The sequence below is a fragment of the Rhea americana genome, unplaced genomic scaffold, assembly GCF_003343005.1.
Source record: "Rhea americana isolate MKP2758 unplaced genomic scaffold, rheAme1 scaffold_253, whole genome shotgun sequence".
Lineage (NCBI taxonomy): Eukaryota > Metazoa > Chordata > Aves > Rheiformes > Rheidae > Rhea > Rhea americana.
In genome coordinates this window covers 603995-630024 of record NW_028186372.1, presented here as the reverse complement: position 1 = coordinate 630024, position 26030 = coordinate 603995, and the positions used below count along the sequence as shown (strand labels likewise).

The 26030-nt window shown below is 36.7% G+C and overlaps 1 protein-coding gene across 1 annotated transcript in view; it reads left to right on the top strand.

The window, feature by feature from the left end:
- The window catches only part of ATP11B (ATPase phospholipid transporting 11B (putative)), an 85255-nt gene extending 67184 nt beyond the window's left edge, over positions 1-18071 (top strand). The window contains exons 27-30 of the mRNA XM_085307108.1: positions 1784-1849; positions 2137-2240; positions 2869-3034; positions 15077-18071. Coding sequence (XP_085163234.1) covers positions 1784-1849; positions 2137-2240; positions 2869-3034; positions 15077-15295 — 555 coding nt within the window. The 3' untranslated portion in view covers positions 15296-18071. The remainder of the gene's footprint in view (positions 1-1783; positions 1850-2136; positions 2241-2868; positions 3035-15076) is intronic.
- Positions 18072-26030: the final 7959 nt, after the last annotated feature.

The window sequence follows — 26030 nt, the reverse complement described above, 5'->3', positions numbered from 1 at the left end:
TAAAGGCAAGAGAAACTTCCCATGTGTGCTCTCTTGTAATGATCTGCAGGAAGTGACCTCTGTAYGTGAACATGTGATACAGCATCGTGTCAGTGCAAGGCAACGAGCCAGCATCAGCCTCAATTTTCATTCTGAGTTACCAATTTGGAGCAAAGCACAGTAGAGCTGATTGCATGTAATTTGTTAATGTTTGGGGTTGATTAGGCTTACATCAACGCATTGTGCAACAACTTGATCTTTTAGTTCTTTTCTCCCCCCTCTTTCATGCTGTGCATGTCGTCAGATATTGAAACCTAACAGGCAAATGGTAAGAGTCTAGAGGAGGAGGAGATACAAAATATTGTATCTGTTACTTCACAGGATTAAAGGATGCAGCATCCACAATGTAAACACGTTCAAAAATAAAATGGTGGCAAGAACTTGTTCATATTTTGCGTTCTAACTCTGACCATTTAGAGAGGTGTCAGCAAAGACACTTTCTTTCACAGGTTGCTTGAAAGCAGTAGCCTAATTTTACTCCAAGATTAATACTGATGTGCTACTTGTCAAACATTTCCTGTTTACTTTTCAAACCTATAGTAGTCTTCAGAAGACTTCTTAAAACAAAGATCTGCTACTTTTTAAAATCGGCTCATGGCTACTTTATTTTTTTGTCCTCTATAAAGATGAGATAAGTAGTTGTGAGAACTGTTATATAGGTTGTTGAGGGGTTGATTTTGATSTCTTTTTTTCTTTTTTTCTTTTTCTTCCCCCTCTTTCCTTTGTTGTCAGAGCTCTGTAAGAAGACCTACAGCTACATTAATCCCAGTTTCATGCTGTACTAAYCACTCCAATCCAGGATGAGTTTGCCTCTCTGCATGTGGCACCTCTCTCATTGCTTGCCTGGTTTGTTAAAGATAAATACTAAAATGAGGGCTTGGTCAATGTTGAGTATGTCGGTGACAAAAATAGCTGCCAAAAAGCAGTGTTCAGTATGAGCACCCAGGCCGCTCGCCGCAGCAGAGCGGTTGGACCCATGCAGAATGGCAGCGGGTGTCTTGAGTAGCATGTGGGCACGTGGTATACAAACCTGGCATCCCCGCTTGGTTGTCAGAACTGAGATTTTGTTGTTGTAGGACTTGTACAGAGTTTTGATGGTTCAACTTATATGGACAAGAGACTACAAGAGTGACAGAACAATGTTTTAGGGTTGAAGTTTTAACTTTTTTTTTTTTTTAACATTTGTTCATTAGCCTTGAAACAAAGTGTCTTTTCCGTGGCATTTTCTTTGAAAAATATAACAGCACCATTATTTTTGAATTGTAAAACTGCTTGGAAAAAAGCAAACCTTCAGGTGATGCTGCATGTTGAAAATGATCTGGAAATATTTAAACTCAAATTGAGAAGTGTTTTGCATTTATGTTGAAGTGGATACTTTCCACTCAGTACTTGCTTTTGGTTGGATGTTTACACCTAGCGGGTGGATTTGTAWCTTCATTTTCCTATCATTTCATGTTATTATTTTGGGCTTCTTCATCTTCCACGTAGCCTTTTTGGTGATCTATTTTGTACCAAGAAGGAATATGATTTGTGAGCTGTTAATTTTGTTCTTATGTTGTAAGCTGTATTTTTTGATAGTAGTTTGTGTTGTATCCGCCTTCCTTCATTAACTGTGTTTAGTGAAGTCACAAGCTTCTGTCCCTAGATTTGTTTCAGTAGTATAGCTGACTTGAGAAAAATCTAACTTGTTATGAATGTTCTTAACTGATCTCTTTTCCTGACTTTTGCCTTGCTTTTTTTTTAGATGTTTGGAAACTGGACATTTGGTACTTTGGTCTTCACTGTCATGGTTATAACTGTTACGATGAAGGTATGATATTACAGTATTTATTCCCTGTGCTTGAGTTCATAGGCAAATATATCATAGAATATTAATTTTAAATTGATTCAAAAGTTACGTAGAAGTAGTGAGTTCTTAAGGAGCCCGGATAAAGAAATTTATGCTTTGGTAGTTAAAATTTTGTTTCATAGTTTGTATGTTGCAGCAATATTTAATGTTTGAGCTAGAATTTTGTTAAGTACATTCAAATTATTTCAGACCAGTATTTGTCAGGTTTTGTGAAAGCAAGTTAGTTAAATTTGTTGTTTTTGTTTTAGATGGCACTAGAAACTCACTTCTGGACATGGATAAACCATTTTGTTACTTGGGGATCTATTGTGTTTTATTTCATTTTCTCCTTGTTTTATGGGGGAATTATCTGGTGAGTGCTCTCTTCTCTCCTTTCTGTAGCGCACATGATGGATGAAGTAAAATTAAAGAACATTATGTTAAAAGTAGTTTGTTCTCCCCTATTGCTTTGAATTTTGTTATAGATGTGTGTGTGGGGGGGAATTCTGAACCTGGAGTGGCAATTGCCTCTGATTCTCTTTGAAGTCAGAGCCATGCTGTTAAGCTGTCGTGTGCCCAGGGACAGGAATTGTTTGTATCCAACAGCCTATGACAGTTTTAAAAGTAGATGGGGTTCCCAAAGGTTCTGTGTGATAGGTAAATATTTGCAATGGAAATGAGGACACTGAAGTTAGAATCAGTGAAGTGATCTATACTCTTTGCTTGTGTTTTGAGGTTTGGAGAGATAGGACTGGTGTCCTGCAGCAGAGTTTAAAACAGATATTTTCCTCCTAGGTTCTGTACTTGTGTTTCCGCATTGTTTCTTTGCTGATCAGTTCCAGCAGGTTGCTAGACTCACTCTTGGACAACATGGTGCTGTCGCCCTGTGTCCTAAGTGATTTGCTGGTTAACATAAGTTTGGATAAGCTTTAGAAACAAAAGTACAGGACTAACTGGCTAAAAGTATTGTTTAATAATTGCCACCTCTTCTAACTTTTCAGGCCATTTTTACATACCCAGGACATGTACTTTGTATTTGTTCAACTGTTGTCAAGTGGTTCTGCTTGGTTTGCCATAATCATCATCGTAGTTGCTTGTTTGTTTCTTGATGTGGTGAAGAAAGTGCTGTACAGGCATCTACAACCAACAAGTACTGAAAAAGCTCAGGTAATATTATATGTTTATGTCCAACTTGATTAGTATTTAAGAGAACATTTATTAAAATCTGTCTTGTTAACCAGATAATCTTTCCTGTGATATTTTGGCATTTAATCAACCTCTTAAATCGCTGTGACGTTTAGTACATAAGACAGTGTTTTCATTTGGAAAGAAAAATGTTAATTTAAAATTACCAAAATTAGGCCACTATCTTAAAAGAAAATAACAGTATTAGAAGTAATYGATTTATTAATAACAGTAGAATTGTTTAGAGGAATCATTCAATATTTTGCATCTCAGATTACAACGGTATAAAAGGTTTATATTGTGCATTTTTATACTGCTGTAAAGCTGGTAACTGAACTTACTCTTACTTCTGTCTAGCTAGAAACTCTTGTCTTCAACTGTAATTGACATTGAATAATTCTTAAAATGTAGTGAAAGCAATAATTTTAAAAATTACTTTGATAGGGCTTGGTTTAATTAGTATTTCTTAAAACTTGATCACACCATGTATTTGGTGGTTGATTATGTAATTAAAGATAATTACCTATATAATACTTTCATAAATTCATGGATGAGGGCTGAAGAACTGCTGTGATAATAGACTCTTCCTCCTCCTAACATAGGCCACATAAATTTCTGGAAATCATTCTTGTTTTAATTCAGCTGTCTTCGTTACATATCTCATACATAAAGAACATTTGCGTATTCTTTATTTTTAGTGACAGTAATGCAGAGATCATCCTAATACATTGTTCTAATAGCTGTTCTTTCTGGTTTCAGTTTTCAGCATTTTATCTTTTTATACCTTTTCTACTAAATTGAAGTCTTCCGTGACCAACCTTTTTTCTTTTCATAATTAGGTTTTTGATCAAGTTAATTTTCTCACTGACAGAATAAGCAGGCTGAATTTGAATCTTTCTGTAAAGAATATTTTCTAGTCTTTTAATAATTCTTGTGCCTCTTCTGTAGTCTTTGACATTCCTCAACCTCCATCTTGAATTCTGGATGTCACCGTTGAACAATGTTCCAGCACAGCATATATCCGTGTCAAGTATGGAAGTAAAGAATCTCCCAAATGTATTCAGTTTACTAAATAGTATAGGTCACCAACCTGTTATCTTCTGAATCTTTTTTCTTCTGCAAGTGTAAAAAGTGATTATTTCGCTGTGCTTTTAGGTCATTGCTGAGAAGTCTAATAGCATAGGGCCCAGGAAAAAAATTGAAAGTGAATAGCAAAGCACCCRGTTGATATCTCATTTACAGTTATATTCTGAAACCTGTTAGCGGTTTTGAATCCACTTAATGTGTTTCATATGGATTTTTTTTTTTTTTGGTCTTGTAGTTGCTTAGTCCAAATTACATTGGGCTATGTGAGTTATGGAACTCTTARCTGCATTACCTCAATACTGTTACCTCTAGCTAACCTTTTAATTCTTTCAATAAATGCATGTTGATTTACTTAAATTATTACCCATCTAATTTGTATTAATAAAAATCTCTATGAAACATTCTCTTACTTTTGCCTAGGATCAGTGTCAAACTGACAAAGTTAATCAAGTTATTCCATTAACCCTTTTTCAAAACTGGCATAATATTAGCTACTTTTTCCAGCCTTGGAATTTAGTATCCAAAATCCAAGGTAAATAACCATGAGTGTTCAGATAGCTTCTCCTCTAGACTTGATAAAAAACTTGATGCCACCTTCCATAGATCTGCTTTTTTATTGAACACTTTCTGTCCTTCCTATATTTAGTCAGCTATTTCCGCCTAGCAGTGGGTTAGTGTGGTTGCTAAGTTTTCTCATGCTCTTAAAATACTTGTTTTTAAAACYAAACAAAAAAATGTATTTAGACTCTAGCCTTATGTTATGTTTCGCATTTCATTCTCTTGTTCTCTGAATGAATTCTTTCAAATATCCAGCTTTTATTTGTTTCCATTGCAGTTGTATGATGATGGACATGATCAGATCTCTCTCCTTTAGAAAAGAACAGTGACTGTCTGACATCTTTCTTGCGGCTATAACTTGGTTCGTAGCCGAAGAGATTTTGCTTTGTGCCCCTCTATCAGTAATTTTTGTTTTTCTGATTCCCTTTCTGCTTTGCCATTTGACAGCATCTGCTGTAGGGTCCATTCTTAATGAAATACTGCCTTTTTTTCTGAAAACAGCTAATTCTGACATTGCAAAGTTTAGCTAGGGACTTAAAATCTGATTTGACCAGAAATGCTTCATAGGCAATTCAGCCATTTCTGTGTGTATGTCTGACAGTGGAGCCACAGTTAAAAATGCATTTGCAAAAAGAAYGTACCTCTCTGTTACTGTCTTCAGGTTTGTTCTTTTGAGATTTTCCTACTTGTAATGGGACAGACAGCCTCACTGAATTTCGTAGGCTGCTCTTGTAGTGAGGAACTAAACATAAACAAGTATGATCCTATGACTGGCTGACTTGCCCAATTATTGTCAGGAAGCGACGGAGTGCTTCTTTCGTGATTATTCCTCGTTAGTCTTATTTAAGATCTCAAGTAAATATTTTTCTCTCAGTTTCAAAGCAGATGAAAGGACTCTGACACTCACTGTGAGTTAGGGGAACATCTTTCTATCCTAAAAGCTAGGCAAATTTTCCATAGAAGTCATCCAAAGAATGAATACGGAGCGTTGTATTGCCATTGTAATGCATTTTTCGTAGTATACTGAATTAATATTAATTCTTCTTTTTTTATCCGTGTGACAAAATTTAGTGTATTTGCATACAAGAGAAAAGAAGGAAAGACCTTAGTTTACAGTTACTAAGGTTTTTTTATCACGGCAAGAAAAGCTGTTACTAATCGTTAATTTTAAGTTGGTATGAACCAGTCACTAATTTTAAAAATTGTAGCTGTTTCTGTTTTTGTTTTTTTCCCCCTATGATCTCAAATTTAAAACAGTCCAGTGAGAGCAGTGAGCAAACTTCACACGATTTCCTGAACTGCTCAGCTACTAGTGTTTCAGAGCACACTGGCTGTGTGAGTTACCCGACTCGGTGCTCTGAATTCACTGCATCTGTAGGCATCTACCTTACAGCATGGACTATATAAGTTATTTGATGTTACATGCTTCAATCTAGTATAAGTTCATAACATCAAGAATTAATTAATTTTTCAGCAGTTAGATGTTACCTGTAGCTAAGTTGTTCCTAACAGAGCAAAGAAATTTAACTGGTATGAGAGAAAAACACTTGAGAAAAATTGTTAAAGATAAATCTCTAAATGTGAAGACTATTCTATATCACTGCTCTCTTAAAAAAAAGAAAAAAAATGTCCAATTTTGGGAAGTCAGGACGTTAAAAATTTGACAAGCTAATATGAGTTGACTTTTATAGCAGGATGAGCTTGATTTGTTCTGCCTTCCCCAATGCACTGAGTGTGCATATGTATTATTTTTTTTACCACTTTTTTCAACTGCTATAGAATCATGTAGGAAGAAATGGCCAGTAARGAAAACCTCAATCTTTGGATAAATATAAGTCACATCATTGAGGGGGAAGTTAATACTGAATAAAGACATCTGGTAAAGTATAGGCCTGTAAGCGTATAGGCCTTTTTCCTCAGTATGAAAACTAAAGAACATTTAAGAATGGTCCTAGTGAAAAATMACTGACTGTGATGATCCCAGGAACTATCCTGAAGGTGTCAGGCTTGTGTTCTGTATATAATGTGTTTTCCACTTAAATAACAATGTCTTGTCCTGTGTCTTTCTCTTAGAAAATTACTGCTACTACTTACTGACATGTATGTTCCATCCCTTCTCTGTCCAATTGTAGATGTACTCCAACAGAGTTGCTTTAAGTGACGAGTTCATCGCACTGCAGCCATTGTCCAGGGCAAGGAATCAGCTGAGCAAAATTAGGTAGAGTAGGAGGGACAGTTCCTCATCAACTCTTATGCATGCTGAAGATGAACTAACCAGTGCTGAGACAGATGGAAGAGGCATGAATATTAGTCGGTTGAGAGGGCAATATCTATAGTGCAGATACATTCAATTTGGTATATTTCTTGGCTTTGCTCTGTGTTTTTGAGCCAAATGCTTCTCCTAAGTGGCATGTGTTGGACATTCTTTTTTAGGGAAGAACATTCCTAGCATGATGCTCARCTTTCAGAATACAGATCTAGCTCTTCTTGCATTCATTTTTAAATAATCAGTTTCTAGCATGGTTACAATGCTTTTAATTTCTTTATGATCAAAATTAACAGTGCTTTTTGCATGTTGGATAATTTCAGCTCCATAAAGCTGTGACAGGAAGGTCCATATATTTCAGGCAGCAATTTATTGCGAGTTGTTTGTCCATTTTAATTTGCTTTCACCTGTGTTGAAAGTGCAGAAAATGTTTTAAGTTGGGTGCCTACGTACACTTGTGCAGCTGAGGCTTTTTGTGTTTGTTTCATGCTTCTATAAAGTATGTGTTTTTTGTTTCCRTTGCATTATGGATACGCATTCCCAAAGGCATTTGAGTACAGAGTCTAAAAAATTATTCAAGAAAAGATTAAAACATATGTATGTGTGTATAGGTTAGAATTCTGAAACTTGCCAAATGCACTGCATTCACTCTAGGTAACGTTATCAAGTGCTGATTGTCAGTTGTAAGACAAAAACATTCTTATGCATAAGTAATGCCTTGACCTGTTTGATGTTTTATCCCACTGTTATCTATGTCTGTCCTRTGGCAAGAAATAATTCAGAGAACAGATTTTTTAAAAATAATTTCGTAAGGCCACATTGATGTCTAAGATAATACTTGCAAATCAGTATTAGGGCACCCAAGCAGCCTGGATTTTTGAAGGAATTAATTCCTATTTGTTTAACTGGAAGAAAGTAGCAAGAAGAAGCTGACTTTTCAAATKATTAGCAGAATATATTTAAGAGTTAATTGAAACAAAGACAACAAAAGCCCTTTTAAAAAAAGAGAAAGGAGAAGAAAAAGTGAGGAAAGACGGGGGAAGAACAGGGAAGTATGAAGAAGAAGAGGGGAGAAAGGGAAGCAAAATGGTAGGGGGGAAGAAATTTTTTTTGCAGACTTACTGTAAACTTAGAAACATAGTGTTGTTTTTTTCACTGCAAAAGGAGGTTAGCTTTTTAAATTCTTGATTTATTAATGTTGTTGAAACAATTTACCTTTTAAAACTTTAGATGAAATGTATTTCCAGTAAGCATCACATGTGCACCAAATAAAAGCTACTGTTAAATTTTTCAAAACTGATTTTAGGGGTTATGCAACTGGATGSTGAAGGAAAAATAAAGCTGTCTATAAATGTAGCATTGTAGTTACTAAAATATTGAGAATGGGAGAATACTTGCAAGTTTGGGGGGATTTTCTTTATATTACATTTTGGGAAGGGAGTGAAAAAACTAACAATTATGAAAATCCAATTTTTGATGTGTGGTATTTGTTTAAACTGGAGTATCTAACATTAGGTATCTAAATGCAAGGGACTTGTATGCCCTGAGTGCATTTTACTGCCTATTTGAAGTTGTAAAATGGAACAAGAAAGAACCAAAGACTCTAGATATCTATAGTTCTTTGTTCATAGTCTTCAGATGAAGATCAGAAACTATTCTGTGGGTCCTTACCTAAAACAGTAAAAAGGAAAATCAGTTAATAGATAGAAACTACTCATTTTCCTATACCGAATAAAAACGAATTTGCAGTAAAGAGCACTGGCTGGCTTCTGTAATGTTCAGGGCAGTTGTCTGTGTAGAGAGCAGAGAAAGCAAAGCAAGCGGGAAGTGTGTGGGAAGAAACAGCTGTTTGGGGATGTACTAGTAAGTGGCTAATTCTGTGACATCTCGCTTGTGCCTACTCAGTATTARTTTTTATGTCCTTTGTGTCTGCAATTTGCTCTTGTAGGTTGTTGAACAGATATTGGTTGTGTTTTCTGTGTTGTGTAAACAGGTAGTAAAAACCTTGAAAGGAGTATAGTGCCAGGTTAAACTGAATTATGTTTTGTTCTGCAAGTGTGTTTACTGTCCTGCTGATAAACAAAAACAGAATAATTATGAATGCAAATGCAAAGATGTGTGTGATGGTACAATCAATTTTTATACACTTACATAGGCTTGAGAATGTAAGTAAAATGTTCAAGTTTATAAGTATGTCTTGTGGTATATGGTTAACAACTTTGGGAGGGGGGTCTTTAAGTGTCTGGGTGATTTGYGTAAGTCCGAAATGCAGTTTTGTGCTCGCCTGTTAAATGCTTGCCTCTGACCTTTACTGTCACTTTTGTGAATTGGGATGAAGAGGAGATTGGGCATCAGAGCTCAGGTACAGGCATTACACTTTTCAGTAGGTTGATGACTGAGCACTTCCTTTTCAACAGATTTCCTTTCTATCTTCCGTAGCTGTGTCTCCTGAAGTTCTTGGTATTTCATTTCAGTTTTTTCTTTGTTTACGAAGTCTTGCCTAGGAGGCAGGAGGCTTGTTTGTATGTAAATGAGTGTATATAAGTGATGTCTCTGTGCTTGATAAAAACTGTCAGAAATCTTAAGCCACATGTGAGAAATCGTTGGTGAAATAGATGTTTTCCAATTTATGTCTCAAGGCAATTCTAATCGCTCATGGAATTAACTATGTTTATGGATGTTTTACATTTGGGCACTATATTGACATTGTACACAATATCAGGGAATGTAGAAGATAGACAAGATTTTTATTTACAGGGAAGGGTGTTACTGCGTAGCATATTATATCTGTGACTCTTAAGCAGTGGCCTGTGTCTTAGCCTGGCCAATACTTTATTCCTTTCCCCCYTCTATCCTCCTATGATTTTATTGCTCCCTTGTTTTCCCTTTCTGTCTGTGCCGATCTGCTTTCTTTAGCCATCTCCATTCAAAGACTCCTGGCTCAGTCTTTAAGGCCTTCATTACTTGTCTGTATTCTTTTTTCCTCTGGTTGCTACTTCATATGGTATCCCTCCTAATAACTATCATACTGTTCCTCTCCAGTGGCACGAAAGTTAAGTGCAGACAGGTTTCTGTTCCTTTCATAGTCCACATTTTCTGTAAGGAACATATGATTTCCAAGAAGACAGTCTATTCATGTGCAAACATGCGCTCATACTAGTGAAGTATACCAGAACTCTTAATATGCTGAGCTTTGATCGAGTGTAATCTCTTCTTTTATGAGTTTGTGTCATGTTTAGCATAGGGCAGTGCTGATCTGTGAACTAGTCCACAGAATCTCCAGCAGGAAGAGGGACTAAATGAGAAACAGATTATTTGATACTTACCTTTATTCACAAAAGTGCACATAGGCACTTATCTGAAGATACTTTTGTCTAATGATGCTAAAGTAATGAAATAATTCAGCATTGGTAGAGTTTAGTTGATGTAAGGAGATGAAGAGTAGCAAAACTACAAAAATGTTGAAATTGTAAGCGGCGGTATAGTTGTTAGAGGTCAGCATTTATCCATTTTCTGTTTAAAAAGAAATAAAAAAAAATAAAAACCTTTCTAACGAATCAATTGAGTTTTGGGTATACAGCATGTTAACGGTTTAAAAAATGAGTTTTACAAGAAGGAGCAAGTTTAAACAGTAGGCTAGTAGTAGATATCTCAAACTGTCTGAAGTGTCCATGTGGCATCAGATATGTTGGCATCTAGGGTCTGAGCTCAAGAAAATACACTGGAGTGTTTTTAATTTGATGTACAGGATTAAATATATTTCCTTTTCAACAACGCACCAACTGCATGTTTTAGTGGGATTAAATGTTTAGCTGAAATATCTGTCTTGTAGCATATAGGAAATACTGTAATATGAGGAACAAACTGGAACGATTCATTCTATTAGAGAAAAAATAAACCCCAAAATCTAGTTTAGATTTCAAAATTACTGCTTTTCCCCTTTTGTAATCTGTGGTGCACAAGAAGTATATAGTGGCTTCTAATACTTGTGCACTGATTAAACCATGTTTGATTCACCAGTTAACTTGGAAAAAATTGCCTCTTCTCCATGTAAATATGCCTTGTTCTCTCAAGATCGTGTCTGTAAAGCGAAAGCTCATTAAACGTGATAATTGTTGTAAATCAGTGTAAGCACGGTGTTTGATAAGTTGTGTTGCTTTTCTGTCCTTCTAGATGGAAGAAGATAAGGGTTCAGTCAGCTCAGCATGTGACTTTGCTGAAAGCAAGCACAGAGGGGAGGACAATAGGCAACTGCTAGATCCATCTAGCCTGCAGGACAGTTCTTACGTTCACTAGGTAGTACTCCCACTCTACCCTAATGTGTGTGTGTATATATATTTTTATATATCTATCATATTTAATCAGTCATGCAGCCATCTCCAAACTAACCCATATTTCTTAAAATTTGCCAGGAAACATACATCATAGTATGTGGGTTTGGTTTTGCTTGTCAGACTGAATCGCTCTCTTTTGTTCAGCATTTCAACTGCTTTTTGATTCATTACATGAAATGGTCCATTATACTATAAAGTATTTTGTTGTTGTGATCCCAGATCTTACCTTTTGAAAAGATCTCATTTTATTTGCAGCCCAAATATGAGTACTATCAGGTATTTCTATAGATAAATTTTTCTAAGCATTGACTCTCCTGCCATTTGTTTCCTGAAGATGTTTCAGGTTTTTGGAGACCATTATGCTGTACTGCCTTAGGCTGTCAGGCTTTACTTTGATATAAAATTATGTCTTTTTGTCCATAACAAAAAGAAAAGTGATGAAAAGAGACAGTCTAGTATAATATAAATGTCTTCCTTCCGTGCAGTTGGCATAAATGTAAAAATCTATATTCACCAGGTGGTGACACACAACATGCCTACTTATAAAACTGAATTTATTTTTAGGTTGTGTCCTTAATGCTCTCCTAATATTACTTTACACTTGACTGTGGGTTAGATAAACAGTAAACATTGTGTCCAAGGTTCTGTAAGGTCACATTTGCTACTTTAAAAAAAAGGATAATATTGTGCTTTTCATAAATCATGATTCAAGCATGATTCTTTATATGAGTATCTGACTGGAGAATGCCAAGGATTTAAGTGAAGAGGAGGCATCGTTTCTCCAAAATCCAGGGCTGAGGAGTCCTTGGGAGTAGATTTGGGAGACTTTCTGGTTACTCTTTGTGCCAGTTTTTAATAGCATCTGGAACGACTAACTCAGCTCAGCAAGTATTATCCCTCATACCTTCCCTGCCAGGGGCTGGGAAGGTTGTGATTTAGCTTTGTGGTGCCTGGAGATATTTTATGTTACTTAGACAATGATAGAGATTAAATATACAGAAAAGAAAAATGCAGAGATATTCATTGGAAAGTAATAATCAAGCTCCTTTATGTATGATCAAATAGATTCCTTTTCCATAACTTACACAATAGTTTACATGTAACAGGAAACAGTCATAAATAGAATTGGGATACTACTGAAGGCAGTTGTTCCTAAAACTCTTCTCAATTATCCAGCATCTGTTGGGCATATGATATATTTGCTTTTCATTGCCCGTGTTTCCTGTGAGTTATAAAGTGAATTGCGTTATGATGTGGCCAGATTGTTTTGTAGTGAAAAATCTTAATCTGGCATTTTAATAAATTTAAGTTAATAAACATAAACTATTTGTTTCGTCTTTATTGAAAAACATTGACTGACTTTTCTTCTGTCATCCCTTCTGGATGAAAGAAGAGGATCAGTGAAGTTTTTATATTTTTAAAGGAAATTCCTCTGTGAGCACAAGCACTTTTCAGACTATTGAATACTTTTTCATGAAGTTGTTTAGATTCTAGATAAAAATATGTGGTCCATATAATCCTAGATACAACTGTAGTAATACGGCTTTTTGCACTAGCTTTAAAGACGTTACTTAAGCTGCTTCAGAAAAATGGGAAGCTGAGACAGACTAAATATTCTTCTAAAACTTAAGCATGGGAATATTAAGAGCTTCTGTTCTGTAATGCTGCGAACGCTACAGTGAAGAGCAACGTATATACTCCAGGGAGCTTGTTTCTGACCTCCCAATTCCTTCTCTGTATATTCTGTCATCTGATTACATTGTGAGTGCAGTATTAAATTGCTGTGAAGGCTGTATTTGCTATTTTTGCAAAGCTGTAAGTTGTGCCGTTCTYAATTACGGTATGTTCTGTGGCAGTACTGTTGTGACTAGATAKGATGGCCCTCAAATAAGGAAGTTCAAAAAATTGAACTGCTGATACGTGTGGTTGTGTTTTGTTGTTGTTGGGCCTGGGGTTTTGTTTGTTTGTTTTTACCAAAAACAAACTAGAGCTTTCAGTTGCGGTGCTTCTGCCCCTGTCTCGTAGGTATTTAGAGAAGTATCTTGTCATTTTAGATGCCCGCTTTGTGTTGGGAAGACCTTAACAGTGAGTGCTAGATATTTTGGAAGTGTGCATTCTGACTACATTTCTCATTCATGGCCTCTTGAGTTACTGCAGCTGAAATGGGTATCAGTTTGTAATGCTTTCTGTAAATTAATACAGTGGGTAATTGCTGACGCTCCTGTAGGTGTTGTGTTAAGCAGCATGGGGGGAGGAACTGCGGATACTGCAGGGAACGTAGAGCAGAACTGAGGGAAGGGGGTATAGGGAATAACATAAGTCTACACCAGTTTTGCTCAGATCAAGTTTCTGTCTTCCCAGTGGCATGGAAGATCACACTAGTCAGTTGGCCTCTGTGCTCCCTCCTTTCCCCACCAACTGACATTTTCTCTGACTTTCTAAAACTCTTTGGTTCCTGTTAGTAGGAATTGTGCTGTTACGAAACTGTAATCTGTGCAGCTGCCCGTTTTGGAGGATTAGGAAGGAAGATGTCTCCTCATAGTTAACCATCCAAGTAGGAAACTTTGAGGTTCTTTGCCTTCCTTGCATTGGGAAAGTGTGAGTGGCATGAAAGAAGGTGGGTCTGGAMACCAGAGTCTTTCAGACAGCAATCATCCATCTTAGCTTCTGTCGTAGTGGGAAAAGATGGGGAAGGTTCTCAAAAGTGAGCTCTGTCCTGCGGTAGATTAAGACGACTCCTCCCAGGCTTCCTTGTTCACGGGTATCCAAGAGAGGAGAAGGTAATGGATGCTTAAATTTCACCCGTGTGTTTGGCATTTGTTTGACAGAATTCTCTCATGGAAGGTTTATAATTGAATTAAAAAGGCATCCCTACATTCTGCCTTTTTTTTGTCCTTTTGGAAGGGATACTGAAATCAATTTCAGGTATTCTCTCTCCAGCTCTTCAGTAGTGCTAAATTTCAGTTAGATTTTAATTGTGTTGCAGTTGATTTGTATTCAAGAATAGTAGAGGAGCATGATAATAGATGGCATTTAAAATCCATGTATCTTTGTATAACTACTTTCATTTTATTTGGGTCTCTTTCTCGCATACTAAGAATGAACAGTAGAAAATAATTGTGAATTGTTCTTCATACTAGCATGAATCTGACTGAACTTCCTGAATATCTATTGTTTGTATTTAGATGAAGGTCTTTAGAAAATAAGGAGTGTGCTTTGGTTCCTTTTCCTTAGTCATTACTCTAATCTAGGCCACGGGTATAAATTGCTATTGAAAGCTGCATTCAATACTGCTTGAGGAATAATTAAAGCTTATGATCAGTTTGCTGCATTTTATTCTGAAGGCTTGATCTGAAGTATTGTCTCTTAATATATTTTGCTTAAAATAGCRCAGATTGCAGCTTGTATAAATTGCAGTACCTCCACTGAGATTGATAAAGGCATGACAGCTTATACTGCATGAGGCTATGCTCCAGAGATTCATCATAGCTATAACACACAGAATTGCCAGCCAGTTTATTTCCATCATTAAGCAGAGAGATGGTGCTAAACATTCACCATTCTCTCAGTTAAGGCTGTGTGCAAACCTTGGCAAGATCAGTGGGCCAAATGTTTGTGTTTATAGCCCTTAGGAAGGGAAATGGTGATGTTATTTGTCACTGTAGTTTCCCTATAAAGTTGAAAAATGCTCAACACTAAGAAACTGAAAAATAACATCTTTTTCTAGAATCATTCAATAATGATTTTTATTCCCTCCCCCTCCCCCCCACTTCCTTCCAGCTTACTGAGACAAGTTCAGGTATCAACTGCTTGGACTCCATGTGCTGCTTCTCAGATGGGGAAACAGCATGCACACCTCTTAGAAGAATGCTGGAACGACTAATGGGAAGATGTAGTCCAACTCGGGTCAACAGGTGTGGAATTTCTCTCAATAGCCTTTGCTGCAGGCGATTCTCCTATAAACTGGAACCAGATGAGCCTGCAGCTATAGATGTCTAGTAAACCAGCTGCAGGTTTTGCTTATTTAATAGGAAATGCAACTCTTTATTGTACTTTTTTTAATCCTAAAAGATTAGTTTCTTGTTTCTTTTTGAGTGCTTTCTTTTGGGATGAGGGGGAAGTGATTTTCAAAAGACTTCTGTTAAAACGGTTAGTTTGGCTTAGTACAAGATCTTGTGTTATATCTGTCTAATCTTTATTGATTTGTACATTCTTTAGAAAATCAAGCCTCAATGCTATGTATGTTCTCCTGATTTATATTTTTTTTGCCTTCACAAATCAGGAGTTCTTTGTAAAATCAAAAGACTTTTCCCTTTGGTTCTTGATGTACAACCTCCAAATATTTACCTTGGAGCTTGCATTACTTCTGAAGATACACAAAAGGCTCACATTCCCTGCCCTTAAATAGAACTTCGTTATTGGAAGGAGAGTCTTAAAATATTTCAGCCATTGATTGATATGAAAATTAAATATTTTTGTAGTATAACTTTTATAATCTATTTCTAAAATCTAAGCAATTGACAGAATAGAGCCTTCAGGTTCTAAGAATTTTAACATTTTTTTTTCAGTATTAGAAGGTATATTGTCAAAATCATGTGTGCCATTTGAAAGTATGTGCTAAATAAATCTTTTCCTTCTCAAATCATGCGTGTGAAACAAACCCCAGTGGGTTAAAAACATGTTAGAGTACYCGTAAATACTTCTAAGGAGTGATACTGCTCTTGCAGCAGGCATAACTGTGATAAAAGTTCTTACTAAATCTGCTGATGTGCCATCTTTGCATTTCCGAACAAAGAGGGACAGCTAACAAACATGGAAATATTTGGGGGAAGAAATAAAAATAATCTTTTGTACATCATAATCTCTTAATCCCGGAATGATATCATAGTCCTTTGTTAATCAAAAAGCAAACCTGAAGAAGTTTCACGCCACACATTTTCAAGGGAACCTGTTTCTTATTTGAACAACTTTGTCTCTTTTAGTTAAAGGATGTGATATCATTCATTCAGTATAAAATCTTGTGCAAGTAACTTTCGCTGACATACTTTGTCAGTTCTGAATTTTTCCTTTGGGTATTGACTTGGTATGAAGTACATCTCTGTTTTGAGACTTGTRTTGAACATGGTGTCTGTGGTTTCGGTCATTTTCTCTATCCTGGCTTGCTTATGAAACTTTATTCAACGTTTCTACAAATCTAGGGTATGATTATGCAAAATGTTTCATTCCATCTGAAAAAATGAACTGTTATGCTCAAATACATTTTTTATCAAAACTCTTGCTGTGTAGAAGGTGGGCATGATGTATAAAATAAACAATTTAATAGAATTTTTAATCTACAAGGTGAGCATTTGATTGGTCTAAAAATCAACAATTTGGTAGTGCTTGCTAACTGAAAAGGGGTTTCTTGGTGTTTTTTTTTGTTTGTTTGTTTTTTTGTTTTTTGTTTTTTTTTTGTCCTCTGTAAAACTGTGCTTTGCAAATGAGGAACTTGGCTACTTTTTCATTTTATTGTTATCTAATAAATGTAGATTTTTAGTTAAGGTTTGCTTTAATGTCAGATATTCATATAAGGTAGGTATTCTGTTTTTTACTATGCATTTACGTTTTTACTGCTTCCTCCTTTTCCACTCATTTTCTTTAAGAACTTAAAAATATTTACTGAAGAGAAAATCGTATTTGACAGAACGTGAGGCACTTCTTGAACACTGCTTATTCTCAGGTTTCTTTTCTGTTTACTTTTAATTGTCACACACAGTTCCACCTAGCTAAATATTTTTGGAGTTGCCAGAACATCTATGTTAAATGAATATGCAAAACTATTTAGGTGCTACGCTAAGGGCTTGAAGTTCTGTTGTTTTTGCTTCGACCTCTGGTTGAAATTACTCCTAACCGTCTTCTAGTTGCACTTAATTTTACTTATGGTAGAACTAGAAAGAAGACAATATAGTTTATTTTACCCTTACTTTTTTTTTTCAATGTCTTCCACTCCTTCCACTCGCTATTTACACTTAAAACCTAGTCTAAAAGTGAAGCTACTAGGAAGGAATTATTTACGTTCTTCTCCCACGCTTTTCTGTGCAGTATATGAATGTTTATTTTATTAATATACTAATTACTTAAATCACATGAGATAATTGCAAGTTRTGAAAAGCTGAAGATTCAATTAAGAAATCTATCTGGAGATTTAAAAATGCTTATAAATTTAAGTTTAGCATTTGTTCCCAAGCTTGACCTGCTTTGATTTTACCTAGTAGTTGATGTGTTCAGAAGATCACGCAGTCCCAAACAGAATGTCTTTTGTGTTTGTACTGTATAAAACAACTTCTTATTCAACCGAGAGGTAGCTGCAAACTGTTTTCGTTGAATGAATTGATACCTATAAATATCTTGCCTGTAAGAGCGCTGTGCGGTGAGGATCACTATCTAAATAATGTTGATGTAGATAGCTTGTATTGTATTTTCTGTGTGCTCCTGATAGTCGGTCAAATATGTGCTCCTGATGTTCTGTCAAATACGATAACTGAACGTGAAATCAAATACTGTATCAAATTTTGATAGAAACTTTGATTCATCAAAGTTGTACAAATGCTTGGAGTAGAGGGCCACGGGAATATAGTTTCTTGTAGTTGCTTTGCTGTTTTTTAAATGTATTCAAGAAGTATTTTCCATAGTTTCATTCACCCATTAGAATAGAAAATGTGTATCATAGTATGGTAAAATGCATATCTGTGTCTCTGTTTCATTAAACTGTCTGTCAATTTGTCAGTCACTAAAATACTGAGAATGCTGGATCACATATACTCTCTTGTCAAGGCACCGCGTGTAAAAGTTCTAAAGAAACAGCAGATTTCTGACAGAGATGAATTTGGAGGATAAATTCTTTATATTTGCATTTCCTACCTTCCTATCTTTTATTTTTCAGTTTTGTACATACAGTCCTACAATAATGCACATCAATAGTTCAGCCAAGAACAGTGGCCTCTATGCAGTATTTATTCACCAGTAGAAGTGATTTATCCTTAAGAGAAGGACATTGCTAGATCACATCTGAATCAAAAGCTGTGACATCATAAATATTTCTCCTGTTGCCATAATCTATGGCTTAAATAAATTCAACAGTTAGTGGTGAAATAGGTTCCTGGCTGTAGGTAAGTTGGAATGAGTTTTACGTACCTGTATCTGTAGACAGCACAGAGGCTTAGCATTAGAACACCAATATATTTGGATACTGCAGTTAGCTGGGCACATCACAAGGCTTTACTAAAGTGGTGTTATGCTAAAATGGAACTATAGCATTCACAGTACCTGAACTTATACATACAGAATTCAGTTTTCTTGGGGCAAAAGATTAAAACTTTAGTTGTAACACTGGCCTGCACCAGCCCCTGGTTGTAGTTGTGAGTAAACTTTACCTTCGTGGCAAGCATAGACTTGATGTTTACATCGTTGGCACKGGTAATTGCAGTGTAATTTCAAGAGTTTCTATGAATTGCGGGTGTCTACATGAAATTAATCAATTAGTATTTTAGAGTTATGTTTGCCTAATCTCGTGATTTGATTTTCTTTATTTTTTGTTCTTGTAGACTTTTCTCCTTACCTCTAAATCATAGGTTCCCAGTCAGCCAAACTTTTCTTTTATTGTTACTTTAGATCATGGAGTTCATCGGATCCCTTCTATGCCAACGACAGAAGCTTCTTGACTCTCTCCACAATGGACTCACCCACTTGTTAACAGGGACATTTCTAAATGCCTTGTGGAAGCCATGTGGTGCTCACATACCTATAGCAGGTTTTGAAGTGAGTTCAGTGCTATATCCCTGCCCTAGAAAAGACTAGCATGACCTAAACGTCTCAGCACAAACTGATTTGTCTTGTGGCCTAGCATAACATTCATCTGGACAGTAATTGCATACAATATTTTTTTCTAATCATATCCCCAAGTTGCTAAATAATTTTTAATAAGGAATGCTTTTGCTTCTGACCATTTAATCTCTTTTTGTTACCATATTAACAGATTGGAATCCTGCATTTGATACTTCAAATGTCACTGCAACACAGTGGCAAAATCTTTCTCCCCCCAAATTCAAGTTAWCTAATAGAACTGAATATACTCAGTGAAAATACAGTAAGCTATGTTTTCAATGGTGATCCTTCACTTCACATACACATGTTCATTTTGAGCTGTCTTTCACAGTTGCTGTCTTGGTAGTTTGCAAATCGGTCTTGCTTTTTTTCTGTGGACGGTTACTATGTTCTGTAAGCAATCAGTTTAGTCATTTTTGAGAGCAAAATGCAGTTCAAATATTTATGCTGGTTAGTGAATAGCAGTATGGTTTTCATCACCTCGAAAAAGACTGTTAACTTCCAGAACGGTTATCTAGAATAACGGGGAAAAAACTGTTCTCTTTAGAACTCAGTCATTTTTCATTATGCCCGGATGTTTTGTTGACAATTATTGATCCTAACTTGGAAAAATGGGAAAGAAAAATGTGAAGTTGATTGTGCAGGTGACATACTAGCATAAATTTTTTGAATAATTAATCCTTTTAAAGTTGGAGAATTTTTGCATGTTTCATTCTTTCTAATGTATTTATATTTGGTCATGTTGTACTTTGAAGATATAATTAATGCTTAATTATCTTCATATGTCTGAAGGATCTGACACACTGATGGCAATGTTTTGATACCTAAGTATGCCAATAAAAACAAGTTGCGCAGGTGCAGCTTTGAATGGTATGTCTTGCAGGTACATCTTTTTTCCAGTATAAATGTGTCTGCCTATTTGGGACTGGGTGGCAACGTCTGTTACTCCACTCTACTAGGACAATCGAACCTACTAGTTATATTTAGATGCAGGAGATGTAGTGGTAGAATACACTGTAAGTAGAGCCCTGACAGTAAATAGCACCTAAAATTACCCTTTAAATAAAGATATAGTGAAGCTTAGGATTTGGACAAAATGATAATAGCTGCTCTCCACAGGTTTCTGCTGTTGTGTTATGTGCAGTCTCCCAAGCAAATTACATGGCAAAGATTTTTTTTTTCCTAATAATTCAGACAGAATTTTAGCCTGCTGATGTGACATCTCAGTGGGGCCTAGGCTGTTGCTAGAGGATTTTGTCCCTCTTGTTATGACATGGCAAATTCTCCTGAGTTCAGTGAGCTGAAGGAGAGGTAGTGTTCAGGAGATCCAGCTCTCCTGGTATCAGATGCTTTGGACGCTCCTGATCCCAAACAACTCCTTTATTTGTCTTTGTTCGTGGCCTTAACTGGAATTATTTCAGTTCTCGTCCTGGATCTTTACTTTTACAATAATGACTGAAAGCTTCATTCTGAAGCTTTGAATCATGGAAGGCTGAAGGCTGTTGAGTTACTTGCTCACAGTGTAGCTTAAGCATGAAAATTTAAATTGAAGACTACATCCCCACATTGAGGATCCAGATCATGTTAAGAAATCATTGTCTGAAAATCGAGTCTTGCATACTTGCATGTGATACGTATTAACATGTCATTCAATGCATGTATTTCTCGAGACCTGGTTCGAGATCTGGTTACCCTGCAGAGATGCAATAAACTGACTGTCATCTCCTTATTCCCCAAGAAGACTTTTATCTAGATATACCAAAATAAGGAAATGCACTAGGATTTCACTTACTCCTGTGATATTCTTCATATCTTATAGTATTAAATCTGTTAAAATAATGCTTCTCAGTCATTTCTCTTTCTGAGGCAGTCTTTATACTGCCATGGGTATAAAGGAATTTTTGTTTTCTTCAATATTCTAATCAGATATCTGCTGTTTAACGGTGTCTTTTATTTCTAAACCACAGTGTTTCACTTTTCAAAAGTACTTGTGTGTCCATGTCAGCCATAATGTTCTTATCATCCAGTCAGTTTGTGTCGCCATATAACCTCATTAGTCTTGTGGTCAGTATACCATTTATTGAACTCTAAGCAATGATAAATTACACATGGAAAAAGACTGACACTTTGATTTACAGSCCCGCTCCAAGCATTTATATCGGTTCAGTTCTGTACATACGTGTATTTTGGCTTTTGCCATACAAATATGTCGACTACATTTGTGYCAAGGAAGCACAGTCCTATATTTGAAGAATAATTTACATTCATGATGTGTTTCTTTAAAACCTTCCATCTCCTCTTCTTCCTTTCCCCCCTACTTTCCCTTTTCCCAGTGTGTGTAAGGTTACCGAAGAAACATGCATTTAAACAATTCAGGAAGAACTTAAGAATCCATCTGTCTGCTAAGGTATATTTTTCTATTTGCAGTAAATTTAAATCAGTAATTTCTAATTTAATAAAAATGTAGAGCTGGTTTGCRTAAGACCAGATTTTTAGTCTGACAGATGTTGTAGATGGGAAAAGTGACTGTGTTTTGTTAATGTCGCAAATCATTTAAAACTGCTTTTACTCAAGGAAGGAAGCTTTTGTATACTTTTCTAAAGCGTATGAGACGTTCACCATACTTTGGGCACGGTATAGGGTTCTACACAAAGAAGACAAAATATATCTAATTTAGTTTAAYGGTAGCATTAATCTTTTTGATTTAGAGTGAATGAGTGAGGAAGAATTTGCCACACAGAGGAAATGTTTTAGAATTACCTCYTAGCCTTGAAGTGTGTGGAGGATTCCAAGAAGCGTTTCCTGTACGGCGGAAAAGCCCACGCTAGACATCCTTAGCTCGCTAACGCAAGAACGGTGTTTAGTCAGCCTTTACTATGCAGTGTCTTTGAAAGAGCACCTTCTCCACAGCCGCCTTCAGAATAGGATGAATCCTCAGCTGATCTTAGCTCCTGTTTCCTGAAAAATGGAGTTTGATATTCGTTGTTTAGAAAAACTGTAGTTTCAGTTGCCAAACGCATGCTTTTTTAAGGTGCAGTGGAAAAGATGAAAAACAGACGGACGAGTGTTATGAATTGTATTGCAAACTGAAATGTATATRTTTTGCTTGAAATATCCTGTATATTTTTTAAGGTTATAAGGGGGAAGAGGCCAAAAATGCGGAGGAAGGAATGCTGAAAACTTTGGCATTACATTTTCAGAACGACTTACTTGTGCAAAAGCTTATTTGAGAAAARATTATGCAACCTAGAATGCATATTAGGCAACTGTAATTTCTTACGGGAAATGTTTGGTAATACTTTCAGACACATGGTTTTTTATGATAGGATAACTTCTATATTGGCAAAAATCTCGTTTTCTAGTGTTAGAAATGTGTCAACACTGTTGAATCAGTAGTCTATGTTATTTTTAATGTTTTATCTGACACTTTCTATACTTCTAAATAACACAGCAGTATTGATGAAATTCAGTATTGAAAATTGCTTAACTGATATGCTTCTGAACCATTTATTTTGAGAATGTCTTGGGGTTTTTGGTGTGAAATACCCAACAGTTACGTAACCATCGTAAATGTGCAATTACTACTGCATTGTTTTATAATCATTACTGTTTTCAGTTCCATTCCTAGAGCTGGGGGAACCATTCATCATGGAAACACAGACTGGTTTTAGCCTTTTTCCTGTTCCTCAGTTATCTTCTAGTTAGAATTTCTTTCTTTCTTTTTTCTTTTCCTTTTCCTTTTTTTTTTTGGGGGGGGGGCAGGGACTCATTTTTTGTAAAAAACCTGTGTTTCTTCTGCAAATGTTTTTATTCTTGGTTGTTTTGTATGTCCTTTTGTTTCTGCTGTTTGCTTTCAGTGGCGCGATTTGTCTGGTTTCTACTCCCTGTTTCAGTGACCTAATAATTTATAAATAGGAGGACAGATTGGATGCTCGTGGCTGTGTCAGCTCTTGCCATTGATCGTCGTAGAAATACAYTTGCACCTGTATTTGCAAAGCTTCTGCTTTCGACAGATCTTTTCCTCCAGCTAAGTGCTGCTCACGGAGATGTCAGAAATAACTCAGTAGAGATCCATGTGCTGTCCAAAGCTCCTGTGGCTTTCATTAAAATGGATGTTCTCGTCACTCTGGAGTATTCGCCTTGCTCTAGCTGTTGCCAYGCTATGATGTTGTTTTACAATAAGTAGATACAATTGCCATCACCRTAGATCCGATTTTTTGTTGTTGTTTCTGGTATGTATAAATGCATGGACATGAATAAAACCCTGAGGGTCCATGGCCAGAAGACCTCTGTATGTAACATGAAGTGGTATGAGGGACCGCCCTGTGGAAATCTCTGCAGTTTACAGCATAGCGTGACCTGCCGGAAGGAGTCCCTCAAATGTACCTAAATGTGCAGTGGTTTATATTATTTTCTTTCTGAGCAGTTTTAAAGGGAGTTACTTCATATATCATCAGAGTCCAATCATTCACAGATTTCTTTAATTGGCAATGGGATGAAAGGTAATCCATGGGGCATATAGTTCAGAAAGGGGAAAACGGTTAAAAAAAAAAATAGACTCACTTTCAGGTGTAACTAAGAGGTTGTTACTACACCAAAGAATATATTTTTAAAATTCCCAGTTATGATCCCATTAGAGTTTTCAGTTCTTCTGTACATTTAAAAATAAATCCTCTAGACTTTTTCACTGAAATACGATCAATTCTGCTKCTTCTTATTGAAGAGAAAGCTTGAATGATGTTTGTGCAAGCAGCGTTGGGTGGTACCTGTCTGGTGATGTTGATCTGACTCCTTAATTTTAGGCAAATAGAAGGGGCATTGGCAACTGGAAAGCAACTGGAAACTGTAGCAATAATTAGTAGAAAGGATTTTTGGACCTCTGACACTGTGGCTGCCTCGTGTTCTTTTTAGACTTTCTGAGGGCGAGTCAGTTTGCTTGCTCACTGTACAGCTCTGTCAGTAAATGTTCTAAAACAGTTTATGGAAATTATATTTATTAAATAAAACTTCCACTTCTAGCTGAGTCACTGTTTTGATTATGGGATTAGCTCTGTCCCGTGAAGGTTCGGATGCTGCGCCGGGGCGTGCTCGCCGCTGCGGAAAGCGCCGGCCGCCCTGGGGCTGCTGGAAGCCGCTGTGCGGTCTGCGGCACGGAGCTGTGGAGTCTGTGCCTGCAGCGCCGCCTCAGCCTTCACCGAGTTCTGMGTGTTGAGGAACAGTCTTGTTTTTACAAGAGCTGCAATATTCCTGGGATTAAAGAGGTTACTGAGTAACATTGGCTTTATTATTAGTGGTGGTGTTATTTCTGTTTTGCTTTCGGTCTGAAGTTGATGTCCATCACAGGCCAGGTYGCCCGCAGCTGGTCCGAAGCGTTGTGTCAGTATGAGAAAAGGGGGGCAGAGGCAGTGGGAGGGGGTCGGGGTGCAGGGGGGGCGAAGGCGGCCGCTCGCCCCACACCCCGCCTGGGACCCTCCCTCCCCCCCGGCCAGGTCCCGCCTGGCCCCTCGCTGGCACGATGCGCTGGCACATGCATGCCCGGGGCTTAGCTCACGCACGTGCGCAGGCATGCGTGTGCAAATATGTAACATGTATGTAACTATATACATTATATTAAAATGCATTTTTGCATAAAATAGTATATGAATATATACAATATGTATATAATGTAAAAATATTCATAAAAATATACAAGCCAAATAAACAGTCCTAGCAGGATCTGGGTATCCTTTATATTAAAATGTTTATACTAACACACAGACACATTTTTCATATGTAGCTAACATATAGCTGCACGCATGTAGAAGAACATAGTTGAAAGTATACAGTCCAACAGGCTGTGCACATCTTTTCCATATATATTATCTAGTTTTAGATACACACACACAAAATGTATCATATATACTATGCACATATCTTATGGACATTTAGGTGTAATTGTGTGTGCATGTATGTGTGTATATATATAGAGAGAGAGATAAGCACTTCATGTATTTCCTATATAGAAAATGTCTCTATATAATATACACACACATTTATATATGTACATATAAAAAATATAATCACATATAGATTAAGTTTGTGTATTACATAAAATTGTGCAAAAAATTATAAAATATACCTTCCTCCTCCTCAAAAAAAAAAATATCCACAACCTATTAGGACTCTGTAGTTTGGGGAAAGCTAATAACACCCCCCCCCCCGGCCAAAACTCAGGATTTACACTACTGTGCTTGGGGGCTGGGGTGGCGGAAGGGGTGTAACCAAGGATCTTTTCTCAGTTCAGGAAGTGTGTGTGTGTGTGTGTGTGTGTGTGTGTGTGTGTGTGTGTGTGTGTGTGTGTGTGTGTGTGTGTGTGTGTGTACACGCGCACACACACACTATCACACTCTGTCTCAAGACAAGTTTTATAGATTTTTTTTTTAAACTTATAGACTCAATTTTAATCTATAGGCATATATATATTTTAAAGTATACAGAAAAAAAAAMCTAAATCCATTACTATACTAAATATGCATTTATATATAAAGTAAATACTTTATGATAGGACCATCCTGCATGGATGAGCAAGGAGTTCCTGGCAAAAAGCCAGATGAAGAAAGTGCACAGACTGGAAGGGGGGGACAGGCTGCTCGGGAGGACTGTGGGAACGTGCCCAGAGTACACAGGGATGCGACGAGGAGGCCGAGGCCCATTTGGAATTGAGCCTGGCAAGGGATGTTGAGGACAACAAGAAGGGCTTCTTCAAATACATCAGCAAGAGGAGGACTGCTGAATGGTGCCGAAGGGTACAGAGAAGGCAGAGATCCTGACCACTGCCTTTGCTTCAGTCTTCACTGCTAGAGGCAGCCCCCATGAATCCCAGAGCCTGGAC